We start from the raw sequence: 9,098 nt of genomic DNA, 5'->3' as shown, positions 1-9,098 counted from the left end.
CATCATACATCTGCCCATAGTTGCCGATTGCAGAACTGAGATCGATGTCTTGCCAATCGTCGTCGAGTTCGGCCTCCCAAAGAGCTCTACGTTGTCGAGACATATTCTGTCCGCGTCAAATTCCAAATAACTTTCTGCAAAGATAGACACTCCGCACAAAAACAAAGCGCCCACTCGGAGAGAAAGGACGTGAGCACGTGACGGAGGACGCCACAAATTCTTGTGTCGAAAGCGATGATTTCAAGCTCGTGAGATGAGGACCAATCGTATGACACTTTGGAGAGTGTTGAGCAATTCTCATCACTGTTTCACGCTGCTTCGACCGCCGAGTGCATAATTGGAACAAACCATGTAGTTCTACTTCAAATAGCACCAGAGAACGGGTACTTTGTCTTGAGCGATGCAGCAGAGAATTGATCTATTTCCTCACCGTGTCTGTGATGTGGCATCTAGCTTCTTTAACAGTTTTTATCCATATGTTCTTGGAGACCTGCCAAGCGGCGCTCCGGTATCTCAGCGAAGAGTGAGTTTTACGCCCTCGAACTTGATGGGCGGGACGGACGCAGGAGAAGAGGAGATGGGCGCGGAAACCTCATCTATTGACCCAAAGGTCACCGAGAGATCTGCGTCGATGCTCAGCTGTCCTTTCTTTCCTGAGAGATGGCGGGCGAACAACGTACCTCATTCTGCAGCACTCAACGGTGTTTGGGACGTCCAGAGTGGGTCGGTTGCGAGGCTGATTGGTTGGGAGTGGGCGACTGGGAACGTGGTGAGGGTACTGAGGACGTCTGGGACGGCCCTTTGACCAACCTGACCTTAATGAGAGCTGGGTCGGAATCCTGGTGCAGTTGCAGTGGAAAGATTTGCTCATTCCGCGAAGAGAGGCGTTTGATACAAGAGATTTGATGAGATTTTGTTTTCGCTTTCTTCGCGTGAAGGGTCAGTCGTGAAAGATCACCTGCCTGCAACGAATGATCGCGTCGAGAGGGCTTCGAAAAAAAGCATTCAAAAAGCGGATGCTGGATGTGCAGCAATCCGCGGAGTGTCTGTTCTGGACGGGGTCACTGACTATAAGAATCGGAGAGAATCGGAGTATAGCGACGACGCGATCGTGTTACTTGTGTCACGTGACTTCGGCCTAATGCCGAAGTCGCAGACCCTATATTGATAGCGAGCATTGGTAGCGAGCATCGACAGCGAGTCTTATAGAGTCTTGCTCCATCGCCGGTACCGTCGTGTCTTGGCTGTCATCTTAGCAGTCCTCATCTCGTTCCGTCGTCGATCTGTGTGGATAATTAGTACTATCATGCCACCATCTTTCAAATTCTGTCCCGAATTCAACTTTCCTGATGGCAAGTTCATCGTTGTATCACAAGGCTGGGGATTTCGCGTCAATCGAGAGGTCATTTTCGATGGCGATTACGGTCGAGGCCTTGTAAATGCAATGGTCCTTTTGACTGAAGATGGCTCGGCCACGGGTTCGTCTGATGGAAGTGAGCACAAAGGTGTAGTCGAAGGATGTCGATGCCTGAACTCTGTTCCAGAGCAACGCTCGAGCCAGGTGCCGGACGATTGTGTGCTGATCGAGCTAGATATCGAGGCAGACGACACCCGTCGCTTTTTTCGGACAGTCTACCATGGAAGCTTGTACGGCAATCACAGTCTCGAGCTTGTGTTAGGCTGCTGACCTCGATCTGCTGCAGGCTGTGGGCGCCAAAGCCAAAGGACTTTGCTACTGTCGCATCCATAGTTCGATTCGCGCATTACCTTAAGGTCCAAGGTCTGCTCACAGCTGCCCTCGAAAGGATCTGCCGCCGCTTCCCCAATACGCTGGAGAGATGGAAGAAGAACAATAGCCCCGGCGCTCGCGTGCTCACGATGGAGCCTGGAGATGCTGTCACAGCAATCAAACTTGCCCATATGACGGGTACCATGACCATTCTCCCCACGGCACTTTATTGGTGCTGCATGCTTGACACTTCAAAGCTCTTGAGATTCTCGTGGGATGATGTACTCACGAAGAAGTCATATGGGTCATATATCGGGGTGATCTCTTCTGCGCAGGTTCGTCTCGCATTCAAGGTCAAAAACGTGCACACAGATGCGCTCAAAGGCATCAGCTCCACGTGCGAAACTGTATCGCTATGCACATGTGAACTGGACAGGTGCCGTCTTCTTAGTCTTTACCCGAGCACCTTGATTCTCATGATACTGTTCATACAGGCTGAGGAGCAAATATGTCCAGGAAGCGTCATTGGTGTGCCTTAACATTATTGACACTCTCACTCAAATCTACGAAGACATCAATGTGCGGAAGCCTTCGTACAGTGGTTTCTGCGACATATGTGCACCGCACATACAGCACAACATCATCGCGCTGCAGGGTTTGTACTGGAACAAACTACCAGTGTTCATGGGCGTGGATTCTGAAGTGAAAAAGTGGACTTGACACTATGAGGTGATTATACAGGCAAAGCGTGAGCAGTCATGCCACTCATATATATAAGAATTGTATTGATGCTCATGATAATCAGATTCATTCCACCCTCCAATGCCAGGAGGATGCGTCCATCGGATAAAAGCGGATAGCGGATCGTGGATTGCGCTCAAAATTCACAACCATGTGAGCTTGCTGTGGGTGTGGAGGAGCGGTAGTGAAAAGGTGAATAGGTGGGCAGAGGGATGTGTATGTCGGCCGAGGCACGCATACAGGGCAAGGAGAGTCTACCATGGCTTTCGGTCTTTTCAGTCATGAATTTCTCCACCGACGTTCTCGAATATATATATACACTGTGCCTGCAAAACATCGGGTGTGACAACATGACTAGGACAGTTAGCGCTGTGACGGATGAGACGGAAATAATAAAGTAAGATCAAGAAAAAACCGTCTCCCCGCTACGAAGCTCTCGCAAGCGACATTCCTGCCCTCCATTGCCGCTGCATATCCCTTTGTCGCGACAACCGCTCATCGTGCTTCCCCAACCTAACGTCACCCAGACCCTTATTACTTCCTGCAATACAGCACCTCAGACTCCTCCGAGCCCACGCTCGTACCTTCCTTCCTCTCTCTCGACGTCGACGGGCGCGTGATGCGCGTCGATTCCTTTTCCAAGATCATCGCACCGAGCATGCGCCTTGGATGGATCACGTCCTCACCCTTCTTCCACCGACACCTGGTCATCCTCACCGACTCGAGCACACAGCACCCGCACGCGTTCGGCCAGATGTTCGTCACGGAGTTGCTCGGTCCGCATGGGTGGACGCTCGAAGGTTTCGGGCGCTGGGTGAGCTCGCTCCGCGCGGAGTATCAGCGCCGGCGCGATTACTTCCTAGAGCTATTCGAGCGGGAGGTCGTACGCGCCGCGCCGGGGCTCGCGACGCCCGGGCGGCCACAAGCGGGCATGTTCGTCATCAGTGTCGAGCGGCATCCGCGCTATCGAGTGTCGGGGACGAGCAAGCGCAGCGTGCCGAGGACCAACTGCAAAGAGCTGATGGAGGAGCTGTTCGAGAGCTGTCTTGATGGCGGGCTCGTGGTCATGCCTGCCTGGGTGTTCGCGTTGCCGTACGACCCGCAGCTGAACCATGTCGAGGACCCGATCGAGGATCGCATGAACTACTTCCGGCTGACGTTTGCGGGAACCGAGGAGGCGATGCAGCAGGGGTTGTCGATCTTGGGGCGGACGCTGAAGGAGTTCTTCGCGGATGAGCCTGTCAAGGCGTAGAAAACTGGAACGATGGCTCCGGACTTGAAGCGAGGACTGGACGTGGCACATGAACAGCTGGACACCGCAAAACATTTAGAGCGCACATCTACTTATTATTGTATACTCATTTATAAAGAAGTGTCCGATGCGTCGAATTCAAGCGAGAGAGACGACGATGCCAAGCAAAGATCTTCACGAGTGCATACGGATATGTACCGTCCACATGAGTCTTGAGTCGGATGAAGCTACAAGTGGAATGCCTGGTCCAGCTCGCGGAGCTCCTCCTTAATCGCATTGAGCATCCCGATAGATACCGCTTCCTGTATAGATAGCTGCAATCTGTGCATGTCATTGATATAGGGCGTTAATACGCCGCTCTCGAAGGGCGTGATTTTGTCGAATGTGTATACGCTCTTGAGTTTCTGCGCCTATGAACATATGGATGAGTGTGCGATAAGGCGACCGCAATAGAGTTGCTTGCTTTGCATGCACGCGTCAAATGAACACGATTTCTATGCTGCGCCTGTGCACGATCCCACTGATCAGAAATTAGAGTCGCTTATCGGCATTGGTACCCACGGGCGTCTCTTGTACTCTCTTCAACAACTCATCACTCTGATTGTTGAGCTTCTGTAGGTTCTCGTTCGTGAATGAGCGCAGAGGTGGTACTCTCTAGAGAACTTACAGCCAGGATGGCAGTATCACGCTGACGTGCAGTGACGGACTCTTCCAACAGTGCGTTCAGCGAGAGCAGGATTTGGCTATCGCTCTGTTTGGCCTCGAGTTCCATCTTGGAAAAAGGCTACATTGAGACGAAAGGCGTGAATTAACGCTGGCAAGTACGTACTTTCAGCGCATCGATTAACAGCTGTTTTTTTCCGCAGCTCAAATTAATTTTTAAGCAGGGGGATGTAACGCTGAAGTAGACTTAGAGAGCCGTTCGTTGGCTCGCTGGGGTCCTTTTGTGACCGTTCTTCTTGGGCAGGTGTCTCGCGCTCGGTTCCCAGAGGCAAGGACGGACTGTTCGGCGTTCTGTCGCGATGCTGAGACTTTCAAGCATGGAAATCATGAGCATGTTGACTCAAGCTTCCAAACTCAAGATATGGCGGAATACTAACCATGTTTCCTTCGTGACGCGAAGTATCCAGAAATCAATTTAGGCGAGAGGTTCAAGAGAGCTTTCGCGTTTCTTCAGATTATCCCTTCGCCAATGGGAGGCTGACCAATACAAGCGTGTTAGCCATTGTCGGTTCCGTTTCCAAGTCGCCTGAAAGCCGAATCCTGCTGGTTCCGGAGATTCGGAGACGTTCGACGCGTCCCATCAATTCCTCATCACAAGCGGCATTTTGTTTTAGCTGTGGTCGACGGTGTTAAGGAAGGTTACGGCCTCGCCGTTTAGTAGTAGGAAGAAAGCTGTCGAGACTCGAGCACACTGACCCGGGTGGCGTACGCGTTGCGTCGCGATCACGTGTGTATCCGATCAGCGCTTGTCGCGTTCGCGCCTCCCCTCGGACCTCCGGAGTCGAAGCACTGTTTATCCAACACAGAACGTTTGGCTCTCCTCTCTGACATCACTCTATCTTCCACACCACAAGGATAACTGGTTTTCGGTGGCTTTGTTTACTATTGACTTTTGATATAATCTGCTATCCTTTGACGATACGCGCATCCTCCAGCTCATGAAATTTAAGAACAGGCTTATAGCGCGATCATCGATAGCTCAGTAGAATCGGTAGCAAAGCTGCTATATTCCGCCTTTTTCGTGTAAGTGACGAATGCTGAATTCATAATGCTGTCCGAGAGGATATCTTTCTCCTGTATTAAGCAAGGTATACGTCAAACTGTATCCGTAAGGTACAATCTAGTTGCACGTAATCATATACAGCATAAATGACATGTCGTGACAATAATCTCATCCATCCAAGCCTGACTATAATGGATACCTGAAGTCCCTGTTTTGCATGTCCGTAAGGTCCAAGAACGCCTGCGCAAAAGGCACGATTGATGAGTACACGTGTGTCGACCACAGCCAAAGGATCTGACGTGCACTGACCTTGTCGACCTTGACCTCTTTGCCCGTCTTCTCGTCCGTGATGTATACCTCGTCGTACGCCGGGTCGTGTTCCTCCCTCTCCCGCCGTGCATTCTCGCGCGCGAGAACCCACCGAATGGTAAGAAGCAAAAGCATCGACACGAACCAGCATGCAGAAAGGATCGACCATGGCACGCGGTAACTGCAGATCCAACACAAGATTAGATATTGGGCACTGAGTACTGTAGTATGCACGAATGACGCACCGAGGTTTGTATTGATCTTGCCAGTACAGCGGGCCGACGGCGTTTCCAACGGCGTATCCGACCATGACGATAGCATTCATCGTGACACCTGAAGATGTCATGAGCAAAATGCCAGCTCGCAGAACAGACATGTACGCACGCTTGGTATGCCCTGCGGTCGTCGAGCCCACCCACGCAAGCATGATAACGAACGGGGCGATCTCGTTAACTAACAGCCACCCGTGTCAGACGAATCCATCCCGAACATGGTCAGGGAGAGAACGCACTGGATATCCAGTAGGAGAATAGCAGGCCGACTTTGTCGCTCCACGGTAAGGTGTTGACAAGAATCGAACCAAGAATCGCAACGCAGTATTGCAGCGCCCCGGTGTACGCGCGGCCGTTCTTCCAGTACGTCGCAGACATGACCCCGCAAAAGATCACAATCACTGGAAGTAAGTGAGCGCGCCGAGTGTCAGCGCCATCAACACACAGAATGTCAGCGTTTGATACGAACTTTCCACCACGCCATCCACGCAGCCGAGCAGAGTGGTGTCGATGTCGGAGAAGCTAAATTCGGCGACGATAATTTGTCGCTGGTTGCTCAACTGTCATAAAAATTTCCTAAGAAGGCGTTCTCGAGCGCTTCCGTCAGCAAACTGCACGCACCGAATTCGTAACGTTCCTGTTTCACCACAGTCAACGTCGCTTTCCGACTTCCGAAAAAACCGGAAGAACGTACGAGATGGCTGCAAAGAAGAAGAATAGGTATGCCTTTGGGTCTCTGAAGCATTCCATCATCCTGCACGAGGAACCAAATTTAGCACGCGAATCGACATCGGCGCGGACTGAAATAGCTGCTCCTTCTTGAAATGCTTGTTCTCGACACCGGCTTGATTGACTTTGAGCCGCTCGACAGCGATGATCTTCTCCTCCGATGTCAGGAAATATGCGGAGGTTGGCGAGTCCGGAAAGAAGAACCTGCGGACCCGGATAAGGCTACTAGTCCTACAAAGGCGTCGACAATCCCCAAAGGAGAAGGTAACACACCAGAACAGAATGGACACTACAAACGTGATAGCGCCCATGATGATCACAAGCCTAAATATGATAAGCACTGTCAGTATTGACAAAGAAGAGACGTAAGCGAAAGGCCAAACCATTGCCATGGCGCCACATTGCTCGATTTGATGTGCAATGTCCCGTATGCGACAAGGCCGAGCATGATAATTGCAGTTCCGTTCATCAAGACTGCGTTGGGAGCCCGTCAATGCTCTCTCGCGAACAGAAACGAATAACGTTACTCACACCAGTAGCCCACCCGCTTCGTCTGCTCCTGGCGTGTGTAGAACATCGCCGTGACGATCATAAATCCCGGCGTGATCGCGCCCTCGCAGATGCCGAGGAACAGGCGGCACACGACGAGCTGCGCGAAGTTCTTCGCCGCGGCATGGCAGAACAGGGCGACAGACCAGACAAATATGTTGATGCTGCGAACACGGGCACAATGTAAGGAGATGTCGTAGAAGGAAGGACGAGCGTGCTGACCTGACCCATTTGCCGACCGGAAAGCGCTGCAGCGCGTAGTTTTGCGGGAATTCAAAGCCGAGGTAGAAAAGATAGAATACTGTGCTGAGCCAGTCGAACTGGTTTTGGCTCAGGTGTGCATCAGTTCTTCGATACGCATCATTATTGTCAGGAAAGCGGTCCTTGCAGAAACTGCCTCACAATATGCCCAAAACAGCGGATTGTCCGAGTGTGGTTTTGTCAGCGAACTGCATTCTAGTGGCGCCGTTTCAGTCGTAGCGAGCGTGAGATGAACAACACATTGACGTACAGATATATTTACTGAACACGCAATGCAAAATCAATCAAATTGCCGTAATGAAGAGATCCCTCGGGACTCACTGTAAGGGCTACGTTGGATCACACATGCGTACTACGATCGGGATGCGCGTGAGGCCAGGTTCCGAGATAGAAAAATCCACCAGGGTGGATGATGCGCGAACGAGTAACCTATACGCAGACAGTGTCAGGTATGGCTGGTGGGAAGCGCAGTCAGTTCATCAGTACAAGGATTTGAAAGGCCATGACAGCGACTACATACTCAAATCTTTCCAAATTCCTCTCTACGGTCGAACGTATGGAATACGTAAACCGCAGCTGTACCGAGGTGGTGCTACAAACGTAGATTCTTCGACATACAGCTACTCCATAAGTTTGCATCACAGACAGAAAGCGTGCAAGGGGAGTAATGATATAGCACCACTCATTATGTCCGCGCCTTTTCACGGTTTCAGGTAAGAATTCGTGTATCCGTCCGGTCTTCGCTTCAAATCGCTGCCTGAGGTAACGTACGACCGGAGATCAGTTAGCCGACAAGTAGCCAACAGGTCTCTGAGACTTGAAGCTCGCTGCATATGCATTCGCCACCGATGAGAATCAATGATCACAGTGTTAGCGTTCCGTAGTAAGCGCCCAACCGCGCGCGTCTTGCTCTCTCACGAGGACCGTGGCCTCCAAAGCCTATCTCAGAATCATTTTACCCTTTTGCTATGGACGGTATCCGAGTTGCGAGGGTATGTGGACTGAGCTTGGTTATCAATCGGAGCTCCTTAATTGACGACGATGCGTCTCAAGGTGGAGGGCGTTCTGTGCTGTAAGGCGGGCACCACCGCCCTAGGAACGGTACACCTCACTGCGCATCATCTCATATTCCACTACGATGATGATCCCACACGGGAGGAGATGTGGGTTAGTCGCCGTCTGATTTCAGGTGGCCTTTCGAGCTGACTGGATCTGCAGATCCCGTACCCACTGATCTCGCTGGTGACACGGCTGCCACTTACCCTTCAAGGCCTATGTCCCCTCACGATTCGTACAAGAACGTTTGAATCGATAATCCTACTGTTTTCGACCGAGAAGGAAGCTGTTGATGTCTTTGAGAGCGTGAAGGAGCTCACCGTCACGGGTATGCACTGCGCGTCAGCTATCGTTAACCGCCCACTTATCTGCCATCTGCAGCTTCCGTAACTCAACTCTATGCCTTTTACTTCGTGCCCAACCCTCCGTATCAGGCGCAGAATGGGTGGTCCCTCTATTCGCCAAGAGAAGAGT

At 51.5% G+C, this 9,098-nt stretch overlaps 4 protein-coding genes across 4 annotated transcripts; 2 read left to right on the top strand and 2 right to left on the bottom strand.

Moving 5' to 3' along the window:
- Positions 1-1,306: 1,306 nt before the first annotated feature.
- On the top strand, positions 1,307-3,722 carry LAESUDRAFT_765316 (PLP-dependent transferase; the record flags this gene model as incomplete). The annotated part of the gene is made up of 5 exons (XM_040913639.1): positions 1,307-1,493; positions 1,545-1,647; positions 1,704-2,165; positions 2,224-2,384; positions 2,998-3,722. The coding sequence occupies 5 exons, from the start codon at positions 1,307-1,309 to the stop codon at positions 3,720-3,722; spliced, it is 1,638 nt and encodes a 545-aa protein (XP_040757384.1).
- A 227-nt stretch (positions 3,723-3,949) lies between these two features.
- Positions 3,950-4,494, bottom strand: LAESUDRAFT_765315 (uncharacterized protein; the record flags this gene model as incomplete). The annotated part of the gene is made up of 3 exons (XM_040913638.1): positions 3,950-4,132; positions 4,284-4,334; positions 4,390-4,494. The coding sequence occupies 3 exons, from the start codon at positions 4,492-4,494 to the stop codon at positions 3,950-3,952; spliced, it is 339 nt and encodes a 112-aa protein (XP_040757383.1).
- Positions 4,495-5,634: 1,140 nt separating this feature from the next.
- On the bottom strand, positions 5,635-7,762 carry LAESUDRAFT_667701 (MFS general substrate transporter; the record flags this gene model as incomplete). The annotated part of the gene is made up of 14 exons (XM_040905326.1): positions 5,635-5,688; positions 5,758-5,938; positions 6,003-6,090; positions 6,142-6,210; positions 6,269-6,430; positions 6,499-6,589; positions 6,651-6,666; positions 6,724-6,783; positions 6,831-6,962; positions 7,032-7,082; positions 7,142-7,232; positions 7,290-7,471; positions 7,530-7,655; positions 7,710-7,762. The coding sequence occupies 14 exons, from the start codon at positions 7,760-7,762 to the stop codon at positions 5,635-5,637; spliced, it is 1,356 nt and encodes a 451-aa protein (XP_040757382.1).
- A 699-nt stretch (positions 7,763-8,461) lies between these two features.
- Positions 8,462-9,098, top strand: LAESUDRAFT_107245 (uncharacterized protein; the record flags this gene model as incomplete). The annotated part of the gene is made up of 4 exons (XM_040901183.1): positions 8,462-8,560; positions 8,622-8,735; positions 8,787-8,952; positions 9,006-9,098. Coding segments are annotated over exons 1-4 (397 nt in total), but the record flags the coding sequence as incomplete, so codon positions are not given.

This window comes from Laetiporus sulphureus (assembly GCF_001632365.1).
Source record: "Laetiporus sulphureus 93-53 unplaced genomic scaffold LAESUscaffold_140, whole genome shotgun sequence".
NCBI classification, from domain to species: domain Eukaryota; kingdom Fungi; phylum Basidiomycota; class Agaricomycetes; order Polyporales; family Laetiporaceae; genus Laetiporus; species Laetiporus sulphureus.
The sequence above is the reverse complement of the archived record's forward strand: the minus strand, read 5'-3'. Positions and strand labels throughout refer to the sequence as shown.